At 33.6% G+C, this 27,500-nt stretch overlaps 1 protein-coding gene across 11 annotated transcripts in view; it reads left to right on the top strand.

The window, feature by feature from the left end:
• The window catches only part of LOC145243643 (phosphatidylinositol 3,4,5-trisphosphate 5-phosphatase 2A-like), a 399,304-nt gene that overhangs the window by 195,049 nt on the left and 176,755 nt on the right, over positions 1–27,500 (top strand). For 5 of the 11 annotated variants that reach the window (XM_080106681.1, XM_080106678.1, XM_080106675.1 and 2 more), the window contains 2 exons: positions 8,783–8,933; positions 11,803–11,911. In XM_080106681.1, the coding sequence (XP_079962807.1) occupies positions 8,783–8,933; positions 11,803–11,911 (260 nt within the window). Of the gene's footprint in view, positions 1–8,782; positions 8,934–11,802; positions 11,913–17,290; positions 17,341–27,500 lie in introns of all 11 variants that reach the window. The other 6 variants (XM_080106680.1, XM_080106674.1, XM_080106677.1 and 3 more) reach the window with 2 other exon arrangements.

Here is a 27,500-nt window from a genome sequence, read left to right as displayed (position 1 = left end):
TATATCTCAAATTTTTCAAAGTGTTTAGACCCAAAATTGGCAGAGGAGTTTGATAGAGTTCTCAAAGGTCAAATCGTTGAACTTTGACCCCTTAACAGCCAAATTTCTGTCCGAAAACGGATGACAAAGATTTTCCCAAATCTCAATACCCTGTATATCAAATTTCGAGTCTGTAGACTGAAAATTGACAGAGTTATTGCATAGGAAAATGTACACAGACAGACAGACAGACACACACACACACAGACACTTTCACTTTTATAGATATATATTTAGATAGAGAGAGAGAGAGAGATTAAACAATACAAAATGTCTGTTTGATTGTTCTCTTTTTGATTTTTTTTCTAATTTTCGTATTTTCCTATTGGTATTTTTTCAAATTGTTGCAAATAGAATCCGTAAGTTTCTTTTTGCTCCATTATTTCACGAGCACTTTCAACTGAATTGGCCTGTTATCATCGGGTGGTTATGTCTGCCAAGCTTTAAAATGTGTGGCAATTTATAGTTTTTAAAAGTATGAGTGAGTATTGAATGCCATGTGCGAGGTCATGGTCATGTGTTAGATTTGGTTGTTTGGAGCATATCAATTGAACGGTGATGAAACAAGGATTGTTGGATATTTATGATTGAAACTTGGTGGGCAAGTCAGACTGAAGTTAATTTGTACCAAATATGGTTGGATTGCAGACAGAGTTGGTGAATTCTAATAATGATTCCAAACGTGGCCTTTTTTTTGTGTGGTGTCACTGCTGTAGGCTGCTATGTTTACTTCATATAACCCTATTTTTATGCGACTCGTTTAACTGCTTAAATGCACATGGTGAAGGCTGCCTATTATTGTTGCATATGACTAAAGAAATATTAATATCACCATTGTTGAATAAAATACGCTCAATATCAGCGCAGACAGTGGGTGCGGCATATTATTTACTCACTTACCAAAAGGTTAGACACAAGCCAGTAAACTAGGATGAGCGCACTCTGGCCTACAAATAATGCCTGAGCCGGCCCGCCAACATTCCCTGGTAGGGGGCACCTAGAGTAATTAGCAATAAACTCATCCCTTCTCAGAGAAGGTAAAGCCTGGCAATGTGGACCTCATAGGACTGAACAATGTTACATATTAGAGACGATTGGCGATTAAGTTAGCTAGTGTGAATTTTAACAATTAGTGCAAGTTATGATGATGTTAATCAGAATCGTTCCCAGAAACTGGTGACATATACTCGATTAAAACTTCTATCTTTTTTCTTTGCCTCCCCCCCCCGTTCTCTCCTTACCCCCCCTCTCTCCTCAACCTCTTTCTCTCCTCTGCTCATCCCATTTCTCTCTAACTGAACACGAACACACACACACACACACACACACACACACACACACACACACACACACAATGACTATCCAATTTCTATGTACCTAGAAAACGGAGCCATAAACCCTGACATAGTGATATGGGACAAGAAAGAGAAGCAAACTTAGTAGAAGTTTGTGTCCTTAATGAGCTGATGGGTTAAAACAGAGCTGATAGGGAAAAGATAATGAAATACCAATGTCTTATGTATGACATGAAAAGAAATCTTAAGATCACTATCATTCCAGTTATTACAGGGGAAACTCGATTCATGAAAAAGAATTTCAAAAGCTACCTGGTAAATATACTCGGTGAACCAAGTGCATGAGAGATTCAAACAATTGCACTTAAAGGGACGGTCAGAATCTTAAACCTTAAACTATATCCAGTGGTGAGGCCCCAGCTTGCGGGCTTTGGGGAGTGTGGAGCCACCCTTTAATTGCCATTGCTCCCAGGTCCACTCTGACCCAGAGTGGTAGTACCTGTTAGGGTCCCAACTATGGGTTAAATAGAAACCGACTTGAAAACAACAAATATATTCTATTAAAAAAATTTTCTTCCGAATCTTTGAATTCGGCATTAAATAACCCGAAAAGGGTTGATATGCCGTAAAACAAAAACAACCAACCAACCAGAATCTTAAAAAGATCTCTTGGTTGGAATATCTGATTTAGCTGGTGAATGTTTGGCATCCAGTAGAATGTCCCATCCCCAGCTTTAACAAACTGCTAAGTAAATTAAAAAGAAAGAAAAAAAAGAAGAAAAAAAAAGACACTTTTATAGAATGAATTTCTTGTGGAATTAATCGTCATTTTCTTTCCAAATTAGTACATAATAATACTGAAAACCCATTCTCCCTTGTAAAACCTGGCCCAATTAACCTTCAAAGAAGAATATGATAACACTAGCTGGCAATCTGGCATTGCCTAGTCATACAATACGCTTAAACATGAGATTTTAATTTATGCAGATTGCATATGAATTATTATAGAACCAATCCTCTATTGATTATTATATATTACCAGGAATAATTTGCCCGGTGGACTAATTTGCTGCAAAAAAAAATTATAATGATAATGTTGTTCATCAAATTCTGTCTGTGTTTGTTTACAATATCACGTCAGCTGATATTTGAGCTTGACGATGAATGCCCTGGAAAAGTCACTTCTGATTAATGTTAAGTTTTAAAATATGCAAACGAAGAAATGATTTGTAACTGTTTTAAAAGATACCTATTCTTTTATCGTAAATTGGACTCATTAATAAGAAAAAATTAAAATAAAATGGTGAGGTACACCTGCGCTTTAACAGGGGATCATTCACTCTGTAATCGAATGCTCTATCACTAAGCTATATCTCCAGATAATAATAAATCTGTTTTTTTATTTATTTTTTTTTTTTAAGAAATGATTTGCTAAGATTTTATTATCTCCCTTGGCCGGTGTAACATAAAATATTCCCTTGTAAAAATTATTCTTTTTTATCTATAAGAGAAAAAAACTAATTTTAAGATTGGATTTTTTTTCAATTTTCGATGCTTATCAGATGACTTTCTGTACAAAACATATCTAAGAACACTGCCAGACATAAATTAGCTTTGTGTGATTTTTGCAAAAGATAGGCTCAGCCGTTTCGGAACCTATGAGGAAGAAATTCACACACACAAAGTAATTTTTATATAATAGTAGAGATAGAGGTTTTAAAGTACCTAGGTTCGAAATTAACTATAAGTAATTTTAGTTTTCACCATTTTGTCAATATTAAAATGAACCCTTTTAAATATTGTTCATACATTTATCTAGCCACGCCTCTAACACATGACCGGCCCTGTCGGTGGGGCATTAGAATACACCGACTGCCCCCCTGCAAGGGGTAAAAGTCCCTCAATGGGGGTCCTGGATATGACCTTAAACTATATCCAGTGGTGAGGCCCCAGCTTGTGGGCTTTGGGGAGTGTGGAGCCACCCTTTAATTACCATTGCTCCCAGGTCCACTCTGACCCAGAGTGGTAGTACCTGTTAGGGTTCCAACTATGGGTTAAATAGAAACCGACTTGAAAACAACAAATATATTCTATTAAAAAATTTTTTCTCCAAAATCTTTGGATTCGGCATTAAATAACCCGAAAAGGGTTGATATGCCGTAAAACAAAAGCAACCAATCAAATGTTTCCTTATTTTGTCCTTTAGTCTTCACATTTTATGAGCGATGCTTCTGACAAAGGGAGAAGAATTGCTGTATTCTGGGTTGGAATCTGTCTATATAACCTTTTATCATTTGCTAGGTTTTTGACCTTAAAGTTATTTGGGTTTTTTTTAGTTCTTTACACCAAGTGGCTTTCTGCCTTGTCTAGAATCTAGAATCTGTAATATGTAACACTGTTCAGTCCTATGACATTTTTGTTCCACACCTGAATACTACATGCAGAATTGTCAATAACTCTAACATACTTTTCCATTGACACAGAATTGTGGCTCTGTTGCCTAATAGTCCTATTTTAAGATAGTTATATGGTCTCTAGTAACCTAATAAGAATGGCATTAATATTTGTTTCCTCACCTCACGTAATATGCAATGGATCTCCACAACATTCGCAATGTGCACTCAAGCAATTAAAACACAATCGCATAAAAAATAGGTTTCCTCAAAGTAAATATAGCAGTCAATAGTAGAGACATAAAAAAAACAACATATATCTGTAAATGTGTGTCTGTATGTCCAGATAAAAATAAAATTACAAAACAAACAACTACAAAATTGTTATATTCTTGCTCAACATTGCCCTGGATGTATAAAACAAATATAGAAAATGTAAATTCATTGAAGGCAATACAATACAACTGAATCAAATTAAGATATATATATGTGTGTGTGTGTATATATATATAAAGCTGTGTGTGTGTGTGTGTGTGTCTGGTCACGAATAGACTCCTATATGGTTGACTATTTTAAAAAACTGATTACATATAATGATAGAAGATGTATCGAGACACAGGAATGGGTATGTTTGATCCTGCAGAACGGTGGTTCATTAAAATTGTGGGTTCTGTGTTCGCGCCTTGTCCACAAAGTATAGAAATAAAAAATTTAAAAATTAAAAATAATGTTTACAAGTGTTTTTGATATAGATGTACATAAGAATACTTTGATAAGTATGTTTTAACTTAAATAGGGATGGTATAATAAAATTGTGGGGGTCTACATTCGCGCCTGGCCTCCATAGAATGGAAATAGGCACAAACTTTAATAAAGACTTTTCATATCTATCTGCATAAGTATACTTTGATAATTATGTTTCAGTTTGAAGAAATATGGTATAATAAAATTATGGGGTGTTCGTTCGCGCCTAACCTCCATAGAATAGAAATATGTCACAAAGTTTAACAAGGTTTTTAATATAGATCCACAGAATATTGTGATAAGTGTTTCAGTGTGAACAGGTATGGTATAATAAATTATGGGGTTTATCTATTTTATTTTTACTTTCATCATATTTTGCTTTGGTTTTGATACCCCCGAACTCGAAGCTATGTCTTTACAACCCTTCCTTTTCATAACCTATCATACTTTCATAAATCAGAGTCCATTTTTCTGTAGACTGTTTTTGAACCCAGTCAACGACGGGTACTTTTGCTAGTATATATATATAAGTTAGAATGCGTGTGTGAGAACACTTCTCAACCTAACCCAACAGATTTTTGATGTCCAGATAAAAGTAAAACTACAAAACAGACAACCACAAAATTGTTATATTCTTGCTCGGCATTGCCCCGGATGTATAAAACAAATATAGGTTGGTTGGTTGTTTTTGTTTTATGGCATATCAAGCCTTTTCAGGTTATTTAATGCTGAATCCAAAGATTCTGAAGAAAGATTTTTTAATAGAATATATTTGTTGTTTTCAAGTCGATTTCTATTTAACCCATAGTTGGTACGCTAACAGGTACTACTACTCCGGGTCAGAGTGGACCTGGGAGCAATGGCAATTAAAGGGTGGCTCCACACTCCCCAAAGCCTGCAAGCTGGGGCCTCATACTGGATATAGTTTAAAGTCATATCCAGGACCACAAATATAGGAAATTTAAGTTTATAGAAGGCAATACAATGAAAGCATAATTAAAAATATATAAAGATAATTTATTGAAGACGATACAATGCAGAGGTATAACGGATAAACACAAACTGAAGCAAATTAAGATATTTTGGTGGAATAAGCTTTGCAGCTTCAACTTTATTTATCCACTATATATGTGTGTCTGTATATATATCTATAAAAGTGAGAATGTGTTTGTGTGTGTGAGAGGACACTTCAAAGTTGTCGTTAATCAAATTTTTATTAAATTGTGAAAGCATCTATGGTAAAATTAGCACAATCGCGTGAAAAAAATAATTAAAAGCAACAAATATTTTGTCAAGCTAATGTACATATGATAATCTATATATCTATAAAAGTGAGAACGTGTGTGTGTGTGTGTGTGTGAGGACACTTCTCAACCTATATACTCAATGGATTTTTTATCTACAGACTTGAAATTTGGTATATAGGATATTCAGACACATGGAAAACTTTTTAATTCAGTTTTCATCCGGAAAAGAAGTGCTGCTCAGTGGTCAAAATTAAAAAATTTGTACCTGTGAGTTATCGGATTTTTTTATCTGTTTGCTAACTTTTTCACAAATACGCATGCGTGAATGGTTCACGTTATAGATTACTTATGTTAAGAATAAGTAGGTTTGAAAACATGCTGGTCTAATGCTTATCGTACTTTACTGTCTTTAAGTTTTGGTTTCAATCTCAGTTTGAGTATTTTAAAAAATTTTTTTACTTACAAGAAATGAATGGTGTAGAAAAAAAACATAATACTCGCACGAACACGTCTCAGTTTCTGTATCAAAATACAATATTTATGCATATTTTACGACCGGGCAATGTCGGGCGGCCTGCTAAGATATATATATATATATATATATATATATATATACACACACACACACACACACAGACACAGACACACACACACACACACACACACACACACAGAGAGAGAGAGAGATAAGGCAGGCTCTATAGACTGCCTAAAAAGAGGATTGCCCCACTATGATTCAGGAGAGGATTATAATGGCTGCCCAACATCAAGGTTTGATGACAAATGTCTTTAAGAAAATGAGTCCTCTCAGCAATGACAGCAAGTGTAGGTTCTGCCACACAGAAGTAGAGAGTATGAGTTACCTGACATCCAGTTGTAAGTTTCCGCTGGGACACGGCTACTATATGATGCAACACAATAGAGTGTGCAAATATTTCCACTGGATGATCTGTAAAAATGAATTGAATGCAGCAGCAAGTCTTGGAAACATATACCACAACAGTTGGAAATAAGCCATACACTATCCGCTATGACAATGCAATCCCTACAGCTACGTACCTAAAAAATGAAACCATAAATCCTGACATTGTGATATGGGACAAGAAGAAGAAATAAGCAACCTTATTAGAAGTTAGTGTCCTTAATGATGCTGAGTTAAACCTGATAAATATACCCAGTAAACCAAGTGCAAGAGATATCCAAACAATTGCACTTAAAGGAACGGTCAGAATCTTAAAAAGATTTCTTGGTTGGAATATCTGAGCGGGTGAATATTTGGCATCCCGTAGGATACTCCATCCCCAGCTTGAACAAACTTGTAAGAAAATTGAAAAAAAAAAGAAAGAGCAATGACTAATTCCACTATTATATCTTAATTTACTTCAGTTTTTGTCTATTCGTTCTACCTCTGCATTTTATTGCCTTCTATAAACTCAAATTTTATTTATGTACATGGTAAGCAATGCTTCAAGAAAACTACATTAATCTCTTTTAATATTCTATTTTCTTGCATTTTTTTTTTTTTTTTCATTTTTTAAATTCCATTTTCACCTCAAACAAGACACAGTGCCACTTTGATGTAGGGGGCTACTATCAGGGACATAAGTTGCAGGGATACTGTGTAGGGAGTTGAGCGTAGGGATTTGAGCAGCAAGATGTCTGGTCACATTGCACTTGAACTTCTGCATTGGTTGTTTCACTGTCAGTAATTGGTTCTAAATGAAAACAAATCTGTAGTCTTACTTTTTTAGATATGCAAGGTGTTAGGAAAATTGATGGTATAAGTTTGGAAAATTGATGGTATAACTTTAGAAAATTAATGGTATAACTTTGGAAAATTGATGGTATAACTTTGGAAAATTAATAGTATAAATTTTGAAAATTGATGGAATAACTTTAGAAAATTAATGGTATAACTTTAGAAAATTAATGGTATAACTTTAGAAAATTAATGGAATAACTTTGGAAAATTAATGGTATTACTTCGGAAAATTAATGGTTTAACTTTGGGATTATGTTCTATACGTTTAAAGGAGCCTCTTCGTGTGAAGAGCTTATTTTTGTAATAATTCTGTATTATTTAGATTCTTCAGACTACTATTCTCATCTTGAGTGTTATTTGCACAATGTTTTGGTCGATGACCAATGCTTTTCAGAAAATGAGTGGTCTCAGCAATGACAACAAGTGCTGGTTATGACACATAGAAGCAGAGCATGTGAGCTACTTGACATCCAGTTGTAAGGTTTTGCTGGAGGATGGCTATTATACAATCCGACAGAATGGAGTGTGGTAAATATCTCGACTGGACGATCCGTAAAAAATTGAATATCAAATGCAGCAGGTGTATCTTGTTGAACTTTGCTGCATCTTTCTGTCAAACTCAGACTCCACATGGAATTTCAAACAGAACTCTTTATTTAATCCACCAAGATAGCATGTTCTCATTCTGTCAGCCATGACCGCATGGAAGCCTTAAATAGTTTACAAATGTATTCTTAATATCACTATACTGTGGATTGAATCTTCAACCTCCGTGTGTCACTTCGATTTGAATTTTACTTAGTATTTCACCCATTATACCACACATCCTTGGCGTACAGATTCTTGTGCTGACCTCTGCGTTCAACAGAAAGATTTCCGAGTTCGACAAGATATCTCTGAAGAAGGTTGATAGTTACATCAACCAAAACATTGTGAGAATAGAACCCAAGATGAGAACAGTAGTTTGGATAATACAAATTAGCAATCCTCATCTCAAAAAATTTTTTAAAAACTTAAAAATAAATTAAATTTTTAATAAAAATAAAAAAAGATGTTTAATAACGTTTTTAACTAAAATTTTTTTTTTTTTTTTTTTTTTTTTAATAAATTTCTAAAGTTTACAAAACTAAACGTTTTGTGAAAAAAAAAAAAAAAAAAAAAAAATTCACCCGGAAGTAAAAGAAAAAGAAATTGCTTTTTAACCAAAATGTGCATTTTTGGTCGTTTATGATTCTGGAGTGGCTGAAGTATAATTGATCCATGAATTATTTTATTTTATTGTTTTTTGTTTTGTTTTTTCAGTCGGAAAACAGTTTACTGGAACCTCGTTTTGTTGACTTGCAACACCTTGTCCAGGAGTATATGAAACGAGGGGACAAAAATGGCCTTGTATGTGCAATGAAAAAAATTGTAGCAGCTGAACGGTCAGAAAAAATGGATGAACCCGACTCGGGTGAGTTTAAATTTATGACTTTTTCATTGTATTGTATATTGTGTGTGTGGGGGGGGTGCATAAGTAGTGTGGTTTTAACCTCATTAGAAAGACTCGGGTGAGTTTAAATTTTTTTTCTTTTTTTTTTTTTACATCGGGATCACGACTTATCAAGGCCCGAAGGCCACTCAGGGATAAGGGTTATTGCGTGTACAGTAATCAATGAGATAGTATTGTAGTAATCATTAGTATTGGGGGTTTTGATAGAGTGTCTTACTTAAGGGGGCGGTTTGTCAGGAGTTTGTTTATGTTGGACTTGAAGACGTCCAAGTTGTAGTCAGGTGGGAAACAGGCAAGCGGCAGAGAGTTCCACTGGCGTGCAGTTCTAAGAAAGAAGCTTTACTCATAGAATCTACGTTTGGATTTAGGCAACGATAGAGAGTGGGGAAAATTATTGACAGTAATTTGACTTTTTCATTGTATTGTATATTATGTGTGTGTGTGTGTGTGTGTGTGCGGGGGGGGGCATAAGTAGTGTGGTTTTGACCTAATTAGAAAGAAAGATAAATCTTGTGATTCGTATGCATTTAGCACCAAATTTTCAAATGATGTATAAACTTTCAGTGCATGTTAAGATAAGGTCAACAGATCGATTTTTTAAATATGTCGTTTTAAGCCAAAACACTAGTACTTATTTAATTGTCCTGTTGAAAATAATATATCCAAAAATTTGAGTAGGAAAACTGCTATTGTGTTTTTAGTATAAAAAAAAATAATAAATAAATTACTGTTATCAGCTAAAACAAAACGTCAGCGATTAAAGTGACGAAAAGAAAGATAAGTGTGTCCCTTGTATTCGCAATCTTCAAGGTGTTCACATGTAGGGAAAATGCTATTTTCCCCTATTTTCCATAAAAATTACTTTTAACTATAAATAATTTTCTACTTGATGAATTTTCGTAATTTTTGGATGTATTACCATTGCAGTTAAGTGAGTAATATTGTTTTGCTGAAAACGACATATTTAAAAAAAACAAAAAAACAATCAGTTGACTCTATCTTAAACAAGCACCAAAACTTCGCTATGTAAAATACTTGAAATAAACATTTAAAATAAAAGAACATTTCATAATTTATTGTAAATATAAAACATAGTGTATTACCATCTGTTCATATAGATTAAAAAACATGTTGATAATTTTGATTAAAATATATTCGTGTTTGAATAATTCAGACTACTGTTCTCAACTTGAGTGTTATTTGCACAACATTTTGGTCAATGTAACTTCTGACCTTCTTCAGGTGTATTTTGTCGAACCTGGGAAATTTTCTGTTGAACTCAAGGAATCTTTCTGCATATAGATTAAAAACCATTTTGATAATTTTTATACAAATTTATTTATCTTGGAAAAATATGTGCGGGCGACTTGTTTTTAACTTAGAAATAGATTGCAACTTATTGAAAATCACCGAAATCATCTTAAAGTTAAAAGGAGATAAGGAACAGTTGAATGCAAATACTAAAATAAACAGAACAATTTGTTAAAACAATAACAAATAATGTCAGGGGTGTGAGTTCCGTTATAGAAGCGTTGATTTAATTTAAATAAAATAAAATGCGCATCAGATGCGCTTGAAAGCCAAATTACGACGCAATATTACGAAAATAAACAAATATTTTATTTGTTTGAAATTTATATTTTAAATATATTTCACACTCCTGACGTTAATCTCAAGTAGCCAATGCACCGTTCCGGCATTTCAAAATACAATTGCTGAGAGACAATGCGCGAATCTTTACTAGTTGATTTTTCTTTCTTGAACTTTACAACATGGCAAGAAAGAAGAAGAGAAAAAAAGAAAAAAAAGATGAACAAAATACTGAGGATGGTGTTTGACTTTGAAATATATTTAAATTATGAATTTCAAACAAGTAAAATATTTGTTTATCTTCGTAATATTGCGTTGTAATTTGGCTTTCAAACGCACCTGATGCGCATTTTATTTTATTTTAATAACAAATAAGTTTTTTTTTTTTTTTTTTTTTTACTCACATTCACCCCAAACTAGGCATATTGCCACTTAGACGTACAAGGGGCTACTATTTGGGACCATTCATAAGAAAAATTAACAAGATGTTTGTTTACATTACATTTAAATTTCTGCACATCAGTACATCTAGGGAAGCAGATAGCAGGAAGGGAATTTCAAAGTCTAGCTGTTTGATGGAAGAAACTATTTCTTATAGTTAGTTAATAAAATCTCTTTTTTTAAACTTAATATGTGAATTAGTTAATTCTAAGACTCGTATTACATATGCATAAGCAATATATAAAAAAGATGGGGCATCTATTGTGTCAAGTTAACTTGAAATAGTGTTTTGAGTTTACTGTTAGTGCAAGAAATGGGGCTTTTGCATTTATTTATTTAGATTTTGTAATCAAATTCTTCAATTTTAGTTTAATATTTAAGCTTCTTCTTTTTTTTGCCCCCCATTGTTTTTTTTTTTATTACTGTTGAAATTTATTTTTACCTTCTAAAACTTTTATTCAATTAAAAAATTTTTTTATCTAATTAAAAAAAAATTATTCAATTTTAAAATTTGTTTTATTCAATTTTTAAAGAAAATGTGTTCAATTAAAAATATTTTATCCAATTTAAAAAATTTTTTTATTCAATTTAAAAATTTGTTTTATTCAATTTTTAAGAAAATGTATTCAATTAAAAAAAGTATTATCAAATTTAAAAAAAAAGAAAATTTATTCAATTTTAAATATAAAAAAAAAATCAAGAGTAAAAATGGGAGTCGTGACAAACAATCCTCACAGTCGATGGGGGAGGGATTTCATTATGCATAAAAATAACTAATTCTCACTTATTTATTTTTCAGATGATGATGATTTTGAGGCCAATGCAGCAGACCCCAGTGCCAGGCATAACACAGTCAGTACCCTCAGAATGCAGTTTCTTAGGAATTTTGCAAGATTAGATTTGTCCAAGTAAGTATTTCCTTTGCTTCATTCAGTTGGTCAGATTATCCGTCTTCTCTCTCTCGAGACAGGAAATTATCAGTATTCTTACAGAAACAATTCCGTCATGAATTCTGCTCTATCTCTATAAGTCGTCTTACAAAGAATACAAAGTTTTCACTGGCTGTCAAAGCTAACATTGTCTTAATAGTTTTAGGAATGAGTCATTCGTTCATTTCATTTTATGTAAAGCGGACTTTAGACTTACTTCCGGCAGCCTCGTAACTCTCACTCCCTTTATTTTGTCCCTTAGTTCTCACATCACATTAGCAACGTTTCTGACAAAGAAGGAAGAATTGCTGTTTTGGGATCAAAATCTATTCCATCTGCAGTTCTAAGAAAGAAGCTTTCTTCATGTAATCTACGTTTAGGTTTAGGCACAGATAAAGAGTGGGGGAAATTATTGATAGTGGTTTCAGCTAGACGGGTGTTTTTCGTGAAAGTTTGGCAAGGGTGGGGGACATAGATTGGAGCTCAGACAACCACTTGTCATGAAAATAACGATGAAACAGAGAAGGCTTGCAACGTCTCTTCTGTGGGAAAGAGGTTGCAGAGAAGAGAAATGGGCATCTCCTATAAGGCTACAAAGTCTATTTTGAACTCTGTCAAGGCAGGATAAGGTATTTCTCGCAGCTCCTGCCCAGATGTGGCAAAAGTACTCCATCCTTGGACATACCTGGTTCTTATATAGGTAGAAAATTGCATCAGCAGTGAGATATCTACTGGAGCAGTAAAAGGATCCCACCATTTTTCCAACGACTTTGGCAACAGATTTGATGTACGTGTTCCATTTCATATCGGGAGTAAAGGTCAAGCCCAGAAGCTTGTCAAAGGGGGACTAATTGCTGTTTCCTGGGTCGGAATCATGTACTAGTGTTTGACATATATATTTAGTATCCAGTTCCTTATATCAAGTGATTTCATGCCTTGTCTGGAGCAATTTCCATAAAAGGAAAGTTTCTTGTTGGTATCCGTTTCCTCTGATATCTTTCTAGTTAGAATCATTTTCTGAAAAATATTGGATACTTACATTAGGAGCCATGTGAAATTTACCAACATCTTAAGGGAAAGTGTTTCTGTGAAACAAACTGGATTCGAAACAGGCACACCAAGGTTGTCAGACCATGTCATTAGCCACTTAGCCACTGTTACCTCCCTGGGAGTTGATGGGCATCTTCTTGATTTTTAAATATTTTTATGGTTTACATTTATTCATTTTTTTTTCTTCTGATGATGACTTAGGTTTAATTGCTTTGGAACAATCTGACAAAACATTATTTCTTTTTTTTTTTTTATATCAAGAGAATTATGTTTTTGAAATTTTTGAGATGAGGATTGATAATTTTTATTATTCAGACTATTATTCTCATCTTAGTTGTTATTTTCACAAATTAGTGTACACTTTCCATCAAAGTGACTGGGGTATCCTTTGCCAGTGTTTAAATATTCAATATTCATATTCACATTAAATAACGTTTGAATTGGTGAAGTTAAAAAATATATATATATAAAAAAAAAAAAAAAGTCAAACATCTCAAATTGGAAGGTTTTAAAAAAAAAAAGAAGAAAAGTAAAAAGCGTATAAATCAGTACAAGAAAAAGAAAAAAGAAAGAATGGAAACGTCTCATTGATGAAATAGGTTGAAGGTGGTGGTGGTGGTGGTATCTGACTTTCTATATGCTTTCTTAATTCCCCTAAATACTTGAAATGGATTTGTCTAGCTGTTCTTTTTATTACTCTCTCACTTTTGTGTGACAAGACATCATAAAATTATGCTACCACGATTTTATTTATCTTTTCAAAACAAAAAATCTTTGTTACATTACAAACTGCTACTAGTCTCTCGCTCCTAGACAAGGTTCAAAAAAGAGTCATCAATCTGATAGGCCCTGAACTGGCATCTAAGCTTCAGCCTCTGTCCCATCGACGAAACGTTGCATCCCTCTGCCTGTTCTACCAGTATTTTAATGGTGAATGCCCTGACGAACTGCAGACACTTGTGCCCCCACGACGTAGACACCCTCGACAAATCCGACAGGCAGCTAAATCCCACCCCCACACTGTAGAAATCCCTAGATGTAAAAGATCTTTTTACTCCAGTAGTTTCTTCCCCAGAACCGCTAGACTTTGGAATTCCATTCCAAGTTCCAACTGTACTGACATGCAGAAGTTCAAGTGCAACGTGAACCGAGATCTTGCTGCCCAAATCCCAACATAGTGCCCCAGTAGTTGCTGCCCCTGATAGTAGCCCCCTACACCAAAGTGGCAATGCACCTTGTTTGGGGTGAAAATGTAATAAAAAAAAAATAAAAAAACTGTTTTATTTGTATTTTTAGGTTTTTACTTAGAATTTAACTTTTAAAAATTTAAAAAACTACAGAGCATACAGAAAATATTTATGATGTATGTACCATCATGGAATAAAGATGTCATATTCCAAAAATCATCTAAATTGTTAAAATAGTTTCATTTATAACTAAAAAAAAAAAAATTAAATTTTATGAGTATCTGAGAAGTAACTGTTTTTCCTGTCATTATGAAAGAAATGTCAAGAATCAAAGGGAGATAACTCAACAAAAATTAATAACTGCTAGATTTATGTTACAATACCGACGAATTTGCATTTATCGCTTAAAAATTATTTTCTATATAAAAATAAAGCAACTTAATCAATTTACATTGTAGGCAAGTTCAATGGATAGCAGAGCAAGAATAAAAGTTAAAAGAAGAAAAACAACCAAAAAATTTAGTTAAATCTTATAAATTTATTTCAGCCCAATATGCAATAGGGCATTTTCCAATGAGAAAGATGATTGGAGGTTGTTGTTTGATTGAAGAAAGTTGTCGTTTTGGTGTTATTAGAGGGAGGAAGGAGGAGGAATAAAATTCATGACCATGCTACTGATCAGGCAAAATTAAAAAAAAAATAAATAAAATCCACCCACCCACACACCTCGGCCTAATGCACTGGGCTGTCTGATTCATTATCATTTGGGATTCCAGGTCATAATCAAAGTTGTCGTTAATCAAATTTTTATTAAATTATGAAAGCATCTATGGTAAAATTAGCACAATCGCGTGAAAAAAATAATTAAAAGCAACAAACATTTTGTCAAGCTAATGTACATATGATAATCTATATATCTATAAAAGTGAGAACGTGTGTGTGTGTGTGAGGACACTTCTCAACCTATATACTCAACAAATTTTTGATCTATAGACTTGAAATTCGGTATATAGGATATTCAGACATGTGGAAAACTTTTTAATCCATTTTCATCCAGAAAAAAGGGCTGCTCAGTGGTCAAAATTTAAAAAATTGGTATTTGTCGAAGTTATTGGATTTTTATCTGTTTGCCAACTGTTTCACGAATACGTATAAACAATGAAATAAGAATAAATAGGTTTGAAAACTCTTTTTAAAGAACGTGTCAAGCTGGCCTAATTGTTATCGTACTTGACTCGCCGTTTTTAGGTTTTTGTTTCGATCTCAGCTTGAATATTTTTTTACTTTTTTTGTGGGCTGTTTAGAAATAAAAACATAATACTCGCATACCCATGTCTCAGTTTCTTTTTGTTTTTGTTCACTTCATTTTTTTAAGGAATTTAACGTTACATTTAATACCAGGCAACGCCGGGTACATCTTCTAGTTATCTATAACATCATAGGAGGTAATCGATATGGATAGAATATCATCTTAATCTATAATAAAAAAAAAAAAAAAAAAGATAGTGTGGTTTTTTTTTTTTGTTTTTTGTTTTTTTGTTTTTTTGTTCAGTGAAGCGAGATCCTCCAACCTCTCCTACTTAAGATTTCCTTCAGAAATTGCTTATGGGAAAATATGTTTTTACATATAATTTCCATTTTTTATAGACCCACATTTTATATATTACAAGAACTCTCAAAAATGTTACAATCAATAGAACTCTTATAAAATGTCGCTGGAACTTTCTAAATCATAGAAGGAACAAATGTTCTTAAATAATCAGTAACAGACACACAAGAAAATCACTTCCTTCCCGTGGAAGGTATAAAACCAAAGGCAGGAATGTCACTAGGTTTAGCAAATCAAAAGGAAAACCTGACCATCAACAACCTCATGACGCGTAAGTCCTTTAACTTATTTTTCTCACAAAACATAGAACAGATATTTTCAGGGGAGATAACATCAAAGGGACATAACTCTATTTTTCTTTCACTATGTCACATCTAACAAGTTATTACATAAAAGAATGCAGTAATTCCCTGTGTGTTCGGCTAAAAGTTAGAAACTACACAAGATACACTGAATTATTGGATTAAATGTAACTCTCAATCTGCTTATCAAAAGCGGAAAAGAAAAAAGTAGTTATCTAGAATTCTCTTAATATAAAAAAAAGGAAAATCTTTATGATGTATGTATCCTCCATGGATCGAAAAAATGATATTCCACAAATCACGTAAATTAGTCGAGTAGCTTTCTCTTTATGTGGCAACTTATTTTTATTTTTGTTATTTTTTGGTAAATCGTAGCCATAACAAGGCTGATTTTGATCTCTATTTCTGGAGAGGTTGTTAAAGGAGAGGTAACCTTTTCAAGATGGTGCAGCGAGACACTCCTTCCTCGTTTTGTCATAAAAATTTGATTTTCATAGTTAAAGAAACTACTTGATGAATTTACGTGATTTTTGGAATATGAAATTTTTGTTTCATAATGGGTATGCATATCATTTTCTGTACTTTTTTCAAAAATCAATGAAAAAAAAATAGAATATTCATTCTTATTCAGGCCTCAAACTGCTACACAGCTGTAAAAAAAAAAAAAAAAAAAAAAGAGATACATGCAAAATATGGTAGGTCAAACAAAATGATAGGAAAATATCTGGATATACTTACTTGTTAGTGAAAAATATTAGTGGAAAGTGGAATATAAAAAAATTATGGAAAATAAGCGACTAGAATTTTAATACAAATATATTTTATCAGTACTTATTTAGAATTACACTTAATTAAAAAAAAAAAATGACAATACAGAATCTTTATGGTGTATGTACTTGTTATGGAATGAAGATGTCATATTCTAATATCCTATAAATTGAGGATAACAGTCCGCAAAAAAATTTTTTTTAAATTGAATGCACAAATTATGAAGGCTCATCTCAAAGGATCGAAAAAAAAGAGAACAGTAGTCCAAATTAGCAGTCCTCATCTCAAAAGTTCTGAAACAACATTATTTGTTATTCACCTCTGGTGAGTTCAATCCTTGAGAGAGGATTACCATTATTAACACTATATTTCCATACGAGTAATCCGTGATGACTTTATACTTTGTCGTCTTGCTTTATGTGTTATTTGTTTTTACTCCTGGCACAGGAATTCAATACCAAAAGAGTTTCAAGAAATTTGCGGTAAAGGGACGTAAGTTACACGAATGACAATTCCAGGGTTGCAGACATTTTGGTGCTTCTTGAGAATTACTCCACCATGAAAAAAAAACAAAAATTTTTAAATAGGTTGATTTTTAGCATGCGTACTCTGATAAACATACATTCTTAGAATGTTGGTGCATTTCAATAGTGACCATTTTTTTTTTTTTTTCTTAAAATGTACTTACTAATTGTATCTATCCAATGCCAATCAGTAATCATTAATATCATTTTTGTTTATTTTTTTAAATTTAAAAATGTAATGTACAGGGTGGGACGATAAAAGTGTTGCCCTACAGAAAACAAGTCTACAGCTTTATTTTAAAACTTTTATTGAAAAAATCAATTCCGGTAACTTGAATCCGTAGTAAAGCTACAGGAACTGAGAGCATGCCGTTTCTACAAGTTAAAAAGCCATGAAAACAGGACTGAAACCATTAAAACAAGCAACCATTTTTGCTCCAGAATTTATTTTGTACTCACCACCATTCTCAATGAACTTTTGCCAGTCTTTTTTGATACCTCGATCGTAAAAGTCGATAGGGTGCTTTGTCATTCACATAACTGCCCGCACTCTGAAATCGACGAACCTATCTCTTAACTGCTATTTAGGTCTAACATGACAAATCTAACCAGATAACTTGATCATCATTTTCTTTTGTTATCAATTGGTGTACCATAGCAAAAACTTAACTATTTAAAATATATATATATATATATATATATATATATATATATATATATATATATGTCTTTTTTTTATGGTGGAGTGAATTTTTTTACCAGAAATAAAACTTCTAACTATCACCTTTTCTCTGCATTCATGACTAATTTTAATTTGTTAACAGGTTTTTTTTTTTTTTGTTCATCTTGTCCCTTTTAATCTACTAAAGCATACAAGGAAAAAAAAAACTATAAAAACATTCCTTCCAATTTTCACACCTTTAGAAGAAAATCTGCATTTAATTTGTGCATGCTTCAAATGGTCTTTTTTTTTTTTTTTTTTTTTTGATTGGCAGTTTTTAATAACGTTGACAACCTGAAATATTTTATCGTTGCATTTACTTGTATGAACGAGCATGCATATTGATACAGTATAACCCCAGGATACGGCATCAAAAATTAGTAACGAGCTAATACTGTACAGTGTATGATATACATGTATATAACCAAATAACATTATAAATAAAACCGTAAGGTGGGGAAAATACCGTAATCAGGGGCCAGAAAAAGATTGTATTCTACATTGTAACCTGAAAAAAACGTATCCTAGGGCTACCACATCCTGGAATTATATATATGAAAAAGAGTAACAAATATCTATATATATATATATATATAGAGAGAGAGAGAGACAGACAGACAGAGAAATAAAAAGGAACAAACCGAGTTATGTGTTCATCAACGTTTCCTCTTTATTTTTAGACTTCTGGGTGAATGCTCGAAATAAAAACGAAATATTGATGAACACATAACTCGGTTTGTTCCTTTTTATTTCTCTATTTTGTTGGAATACTATTTCCATTATTCTCATCATATATATATATATATATATATATATATATATGTTACTCTTTTTCATGTTAAACAAGGCATATATTGCCACTTGGACATAAAGGGTCTACTATTTGCGATTGTGTTTAAGAAGTAACTGTGGAAAGTTGAGCAGCAAGATGTCTGTTCATATTACATTTAAACTTTTGCAAGTTAGTACAACCAGGGAAGTAAGAAACGGAGAGAATTTCAATATTTAGCAGTCAAAGGGAAGAAATTATTAGAATAGAAGACTTACCAGTATCTAGGAACCTCGGTAATGAAGGGGTGATATTTTGCTACTTGTCGAGAGTACATATGTCGAGGGAGCACAAGTGTTCGGAGTTCATCAGAGCATATTCCATTAGAGTGCTTGTAAAACAGGCATAGGGATGTAAAATTGTGGTGATGGGACAAAGGTTGCTGCTTGGTTGACAGTGCGGGACCTATTAGATTTGAGACTCTTTTTTGAACTCTGTCTAAGAGGGAGAGACTAGTTGTAGATATGGCAACAATAGTCAACGTATGAGTGAATTGTGATTTTGCCAAGATATAGGATACTCTCTGGTATGAATAATTTTCTAGCACGGTAGAGGGAACACACCTTCTTTGCAGCAGCCTTGGCAATGTCCTCAAGATATTTGTGCCAGTTCATGTTACCTGTGAATGTTAAACTGAGAAGTTTAAACGGTGAGTACTCAGGTCGGGTGTTTTTTCTCATGACAATTAGTGATTAAGACTTTTTTTAGTTGTTAAAGAAAAGAAGTTAAGTCTTGAAAACTATTATAATCATCTGAAATGCGACCCCTTGGTACTGGCAGGTAATTCTAGAAAAGAAATTATGCTAATGGAAGTTCAGCTTAGTTCTAGGTAAACAGAGGGAGAAAGAATTTATTGACAGTGGTTGTAGGAGGACGAGTTTTTTGTTGCGACCATAAATTGGATCTCAGTTATATATACCGTCCTTAAAAATAACAATAGATTAGGGAAACACTAGCAATGTCTCTTCTGTGAGAAAGAGGCTGTAGGGTGAAGAAATGATCAGCGCCCACTTGATTTTGAATCAGTTTTCTACTTTTTTAAGACAGAAAAGCTGTTCTGAGCAGCACCTCCACCTCCATATGTGACGATGTACCTGACTCCTATACAAGTGCAAGATTGCTGAGTTATCGAATTTATATGAAACGTCTTCTCTAAATAATATATATATATATATATATATATATATATATATATATATATATATATATATATAAAGTTTGAAGTATTGAAATGATTTAAATTACAGGTTCGTGAATCTAATAGTTCCTAGTCTTATAGAATACTAGAAGGAAATATTCATGTAAGACAATCCCAGCCAAAAAAAATTGCTCAATATATTAGATAGAGCAAATAAAGATTCTAGTTTATATGTTTAAATTTCATTTAAAAGGATTAATTTTCAAATAAAATTCAAAATTTATTGCTTGAATCAAAGAATACAAAGTTTAAATTAATGTCCTTAACCCATGCCCTAAACCTAACCCTTAACCCATGGAGATCTGCTTATATTGAACACCCATGGGTTAAGGACATTAATTTCAACTTTGTATTCTTTGATTCAAGCAATAAATTTCGAATTTTATTTGAAAATTAATCCCATTAAATGAAATTTAAACATATAAACTAGAATATATATATATAAATATATAAATATATATATATATATATATATATATATATATATATATATATATATATATATATATATATATATATATGTGGTGAATTCTCTCATCAAAACGATGAATGAGGGTTCAATATGCAATCTTCAGCAGCTCCTAAGCTCTGTGACACTACATGTATAATTGCAATCCTATAGACGTCTGGCACACTTCTCTGCAAATAGTGAACTTGCATATGCCCGTTGGTCAAAGATGCCTTTTCAAGTGAGCAGCTTTGCTGTGTGCTTTGAAACCACAGCTGCATACATATTCATTTTTTGGTGGATGTTTCTGGTGTTTTGCCTTCATATTTACATGAAAGGCGTCCCTATGATGAAGGCGGTTATGTTCAAATTCTCTGTATATATATATATATATATATATATATATATATATATATATATATATGTATATATATATATATATATATGTATATATATATATATATATATATATGTATATATATATATATATATATATATATATATATATGTATATATATATATATATATATATATGTATATATATATATATATATATATGTATATATATATATATATATGTATATATATATATATATGTATATATATATATATATGTATATATATATATATATGTATATATATATATATATATATGTATATATATATATATATGTATATATATATATATATGTATATATATATATATATATGTATATATATATATATGTATGTATATATATATATATATATGTATATATATATGTATATATATATATGTATATATATATATATATGTATATATATATATATATGTATATATATATATATATATGTATATATATATATATGTATGTATATATATATATATATATATGTATATATATATATATGTATGTATATATATATATATATATATGTATATATATATATATATGTATATATATATATATATGTATATATATATATATGTATATATATATATATATGTATATATATATATATATGTATACTAGCAAAGATACCCGTGCTTCGCACGGAGCTTTGTTGCGCACTCGGGTACCAAAATCTGTGGGCACCTTTCCAGTAAGTTGATGTTGTAAGAGCAACGATTGCATAAGGTGATTAACATTTTAACTACCTCTTGTAGTGACTGAAATTCAATCAGGAACTTCACAAAACATTTTCATCAAAAAGGAAGGTTACTTGATGTTACATAGTAAATTTTTCATTGAAGTCATTTTCAACTCTTGCTTAAATTTTATCTTGCACATTCAATACTAAAAACTTACCACAATCAGATCATGTCAGTTTTTCCTCATATCCATTTCTCGAACTTTTCACTAAAGAGCCTCAGGGTAAACTACATTTCTGCTGCTTTGATTTGGAGCCAGAATGTAGAGTTTTTCTGAACTTCCTGTCCGGCTGATGGAGACGTAGAACATACCGTGACTGAAGCAGTCTGATGTCAAGTCTACGCCAATGGTGTTAAATGTCTGACCTTGACTTTTGTTTATGCTCATTGCAAAACACACCTTCACAGGAAATTGGAGTCTCCGGAATTTAAATGGAAGTACTGAGTCCGATGGAACTAAGGGGATCCTTGGCAGTAGAACGGTTTCGCCTTTGTAGGGACCACAGGAAATGGTGGCCTCAAGTACATTGGTGTGCAATCTGGTGATAACACATCTGGTTCCGTTTGTTGTTTTTGGCGGTTCCAAGGATCAAAGAATCATGATTGGCGATCCAATTTTAAGATTTAAAATGTGTGGAGGCACTCCAGATATCTCCAAAGAGTTTAAAAACTCCACAGGGTAGTGAACAGCTTCATATTCATTAGTAGCTGAATCAACTGACTTGTATTGCTTTGTGTCTCCTGGAAATTCATCCATTATTGAATTGTTCAAATGATTCACATTGCTGTTTAATGGCGAAATAATAGCCCTCTCAGCAAGCCAATCCGGTGATTTTCCATTGTTTTGCAGGTCTGGGTACACTTTGTCTTTCAGTTGCTTCTGATTACCGACACATTTACCAAGCGCAGTTGGAATCTTAATTGTGTCAGGTGAAGAAGTGATAGGAAACTGACCATTACCGATTTGGAGAAGCAATTTTGAGAAGTCTGCTGCAGCTGTGTTATCAGAGATATAGGCTCTCATATTAGTAGTCAGTCTCTTCACTATAACGTGCCTCCAGAGATAGGATTGTTTCAAACTTGCATTGACAATGTTAGCCCTTGTGCCATTTTTAACCACTGGGAGGATTTGACGGAAATCACCGCAAAATAAGGTTGGAATGCCACCCATGGGATTCTTGTTTCCTGTGATGTCTTGCAGTGTTCGGTCAATTGCTTCATAAGCACTCTTGTGCGTCATTGGGGCTTCGTCTACAATGATTGCAGAGGTGTCTCTAATTACATTTGCCAAGGCTGAGTTACCAGTAATTTTGCAAACTGGCTGATCCATTCGATGAGTATCCAAGGGTACTTTAAAAGTGCTGTGAAGAGTGCGGCCACCTTGTAGTAGAGTAGCAGCAATGCCACTGAATGCTGTTGCAAGCACAATCTTTCTCATGGATCTAATCTTTGCAAGGATCAAATTGATTACAAAAGTCTTGCCCGTACCACCTGGAGCATCAAGAAACATCATGTTTTTGTTCATTTCACCTTGTGCTTCCAACATTGCCATGAATGAATTGTAAACTTCTCTTTGAGAATCGGTCAGTTTTTCTTGCATATTTTCTGCTTGTAGGGAAGTTCTTCAAGATTATAAGTAACTTCACGTTGATACTCTCTCGCGAGTCTTTCATCTCTCCCTTGCATTGGTGCAGGTAATCCATAGCTTGCCAATGGTTGACCGCACATAAGGAGAACTTTTTCTTCAATTAGACAAAGAGTTTTATTGTAGATGTCCTCATTAAAATCTGCTTCTGGATTGTTAACTTCTTGCCTGTATCTGTGAAGAATGTCTTCAGATATTACATCACGAAAAGCCATCCAGATCTCAAGAGGATTTCTTGGCTCACAGGCTGTTAAAATTATCACAAATAGGCTTCGCAAATTTGAAGGTGATTGAGTGGCACTTGCCTCTCCTACTGCTTGATGCAAGTGATGGTCATTTTCTAGAAGGCCTCGAGCAAGGCACGCTGCTCTGTATGTTTCAAACACCTGACCATTGTATGCTCGCAAATTTTGAAATGAAGTTGGACCAGCAACCTCATTGAGCAACAGGCGTAAGAAATAACACTCCCCTGCTTTTGGACTAATCGTGTAGATTCTCCCAATGCATGGTGCCTTCCATACATCATCATTTTCAGTACCTTCAACTTGTACCCCACGCATTCTTCTCATCCATTTCTTTGTCGATTTGTTCCAAGTGTAAAACTCAGGGACTTCTACGTATTTGAGACCCCTTGCAAAGTCATCCTCATGGCAGAGTTGAAAAAATGCTGTCAAAGTTGTGGCAGGCGGTGGACCTTGGGCTCGTTCCAGAGCAGTATCAGCTGAGAACATGACACGCTGCCCATTTTCAAGATGAACAGAAAGTTGTACAATTGGGGGGAAATGTTCATAGATGGGATGTTCCAATATCCTCCAGGCTGCCTCTGAACTGCCGACATACCTTGCATTCTGGAACTGCTGGATCTCATCCACAATGTGACTTTGTACTTGGCCTTGTTGGTTAGCTGCTCCATCAGTTCTTTGTAGTTCAAACACTGCTTGATCACATCCTTTATTCACGTATTTGAGGACATATTTGATGTTTTGGATCGAGCTGCAAATTTCTACGTTAATGTGAGCGTTGAATTGCTGAAGGAGGACCTTGTTGTACGGAACAATCCACTGGTTTGTTATTTCTTGATTAACATACCGACCATTTCTCTTCATCCTTATTGTACCAGTCTGGCCTCCATCTTCTGGTTTTCTTCGCCTGTACTTGGGGTAAGAGTCTTGGCCTTGCTTGGTACACTGAAGAAATTCTTTTGGGTATTTTTTGGAACATTTGTTGTCAATCATACATGGACAATTTGGATTAAATGGTCCACAAGGTCCATGCACCATATGTGCCATCACTTTAGCATGAAGATCAGGATCTTCCTCTTTGTCAGGGATCTCTGCAGATATGCAGATATGCAGAGATCCATTTTTTCTGGTAGAAGTTTGTCCTCTGGGGCCTGCCAGGTGAGGATGTGTGCATGCGGCAGTCCTCTTTTTTGATATTCAATACTGTACAGGAAAGCCCTCAACCTGCCAAATCCTCCCTTTTTAATAAATTCAAGTAACTTTTTTAGCTTCTGCCTGAAAACCCTGGCAACAATATTTGGACGATCCTGAGGGTCTTGCCCTTGAAGACAATTTTCTGTAATTTCTGTCCACTTTGGATTTGTTGTGAACGTGATGAAGAGGTCGGCTCGGCCCATTCGCCGAACATATGCCATGGCATCACTTTGACGCTCAAACATGTATCGAGGGCCTCCTGTATAAGTTGCCGGAAGTACAACTCGTTGACCAAACTGTTCTGGATTCCCATCCTCCCTAAGAATTGAATCTCTCAAGTTGCTATAATTGTCAGCTCTCAGGGTCTGTTGCTCACGCCTCAGGAACTGTAAACGTTCTGTTTCAATCTTGCAGTACACATCCACCAGCCATTGTTGAAATAGCCTTCGGTACCAGAGAAAATAGTTTCCAGGCCGAGTCATTAAATGGTACGAATAAAATTGCTGTTGGGTAACTTTTCGCCCATTGGATGCCTTCATGTAGATGTTGTAAGATGGAGAACCATAGGGGTACATTAACGGGTACATTAAAGTATCGTAGAGGGGATGTAGTTCGGAGATCCATTTTAATGTATCATTTCTAAAACGCAAGACAATATCCCGGTTAGCTGTTGGTTCATTCTCCATTAATATTCCAATCTCATACGTTGTTGTTGTTGGAGCATTGAATCGCCGTGGATGCTCTTCTTGCGGCCTTCGGTCTTCCCTTATGACAACTTTATGTTCTACCAAGTGTTCTTCTTCAATCCTCTCCTTTGTTGTTTTCAGCTGACAAATAAAGCTGTTGTTCTCATGTAAAAATTCAGTCAGACTTTGGAGAATGTCTCTATTGAGTCTACTGTCACGTCCCCGATTATGTAGTTCCTCTTCCAGACTATCCAAGAAGTAGACTTGAATAAACTTTGCTGTTTCATCTTCAGGTGGTAAAAGACTCCCAATCTGGTGGCAAACCTGGCCTCGAATTCTAAAAGAAGGATTCCACCCATGTACTGCCGCAATTTTGTGACCAAATGATGTCATTGCAAAACAATTGTTATAACTGCGTAGATTTTGCAGAAAATCTTTAGAGATGGGACCATTGCCGGAGAGCAAATCTTGAAGCAACTGAGGCAGTGGTGGAAAGCTATCAAGCACAACTTTGCCAGAAGAACAACAACAACCAGGGGTTTCTCCTTTAAATTTTACAGCTGAGCAATGTTGACATACTTTGTCCATTTTTCCTATATCAGCTGTAGTGAGAGAGTCATTTTTGTTGTAGAGCAATCCTTTTCTATTGCAGTGTTCTATTTCATGGTGTCTCAAAGCAGTCATTCGTTGTCTAGCTGCCTCGTTTTCTGTCAATTGCTGGGGCAAAGTCATACTCTCTCTCCATGCAGCCTCTCGTTGTTGCCCTTGGTATAGGCGAAAGCTTCGTTGGGTTTCCGATTCATTCTGATGTCGTTGAGCCACTCTCAACTGACCTTGTGTACGTCTACTTACCTCATATAATTCATTCGATCGTAATATTGCTTCTCTTTCCAGTGCATATCTTTGCCTTTCTTGAATTTCATCTTGTGATGAATTTAACCGCCTTACAGCATGTCTAGTTCTGTCAGCTTCACGTTGGGTTTCTCTTTCCAAATCTGACAGTCTTGCTCTCCTTTCTCTTTGACGTATCCTGTTAAGTTCTAGACGTCTTTCTCTATCTGAATTGTTTTCATTGGAGCGAATTGCAGCAACTCTTAGTCTATTAGCTTCCAATCTTTCCATTCTTTCTTCCTCACTTTCGTTTCTACTTCGTTTGGGTGGCATAATTTCGGTTTTAAACGGAATTGTTTAACGATATTAATGATTGTAAATTAATTAAGCGTAAAGGAAATGTATACTAACTGAAATGGACGAACTATAAATAATATTTCTGAATAGTACAATTATAAACAATTATATTGTACCTATTTACTATGCCTCCCCACGGGACAGAGTTAGACACCAGGGTCGTTTTTTAACGTGGAGAAAAGGTACAAAAATAAAAATTGTCTCAGTCGTGAAGGATTTCTCCTCCACCGAAAGAGAACAAGAAAATGAAGTGCAGCATCTGAAGAACAGATACTACACTTTGATCTTGACCAAAAGGAATGAATAAAAGCGACCTACGTGTGACTCATTACTTCCGGGTGTAAACGTCACAGTCTAAAAGTAATAATTAAAAAAAAAAGTAACTGTAAAATAAATGTAATACCAACTTAGGTTAACTAAGTAAACAGTACAATTAAAACAGTTCTATTAAAACAAATAATTACTAAGATCTAGGTAATTGTTAGTCTCATTGTTATGGGTTTAAAGAAAAAAATGTGTAAAAAAAAGTTCTGCTTTTGTGAGTACGTGTATTTCTTTTAAATTACATAACCTTTTTATTTTATTATTTATATCTCTTTTAAATTTATATATTTTGTTAGTAAACTGGAAGAAATTCAGTTGAATAAAACCTTGTTCGTGTTCTTTACGTTAAACTCATATTTTTATAAAAGGTTCATCCGGTTTAAAGAAAGCACTAAGTTTAAATAAGACTGGAAATAACTAATTCAATATATAAATAGAAAAATGAAATAAATATAAGCTTTAAGTCTTAAGATAGTAATAATCAAAATGTAATAAATTATTTGTAGTTCAAATCTATGATA

Source organism: Euprymna scolopes, chromosome 22 (genome assembly GCF_053919585.1).
Source record: "Euprymna scolopes isolate OS-2025 chromosome 22, ASM5391958v1, whole genome shotgun sequence".
NCBI classification, from domain to species: domain Eukaryota; kingdom Metazoa; phylum Mollusca; class Cephalopoda; order Sepiida; family Sepiolidae; genus Euprymna; species Euprymna scolopes.
The sequence above is the reverse complement of the archived record's forward strand: the minus strand, read 5'-3'. Positions and strand labels throughout refer to the sequence as shown.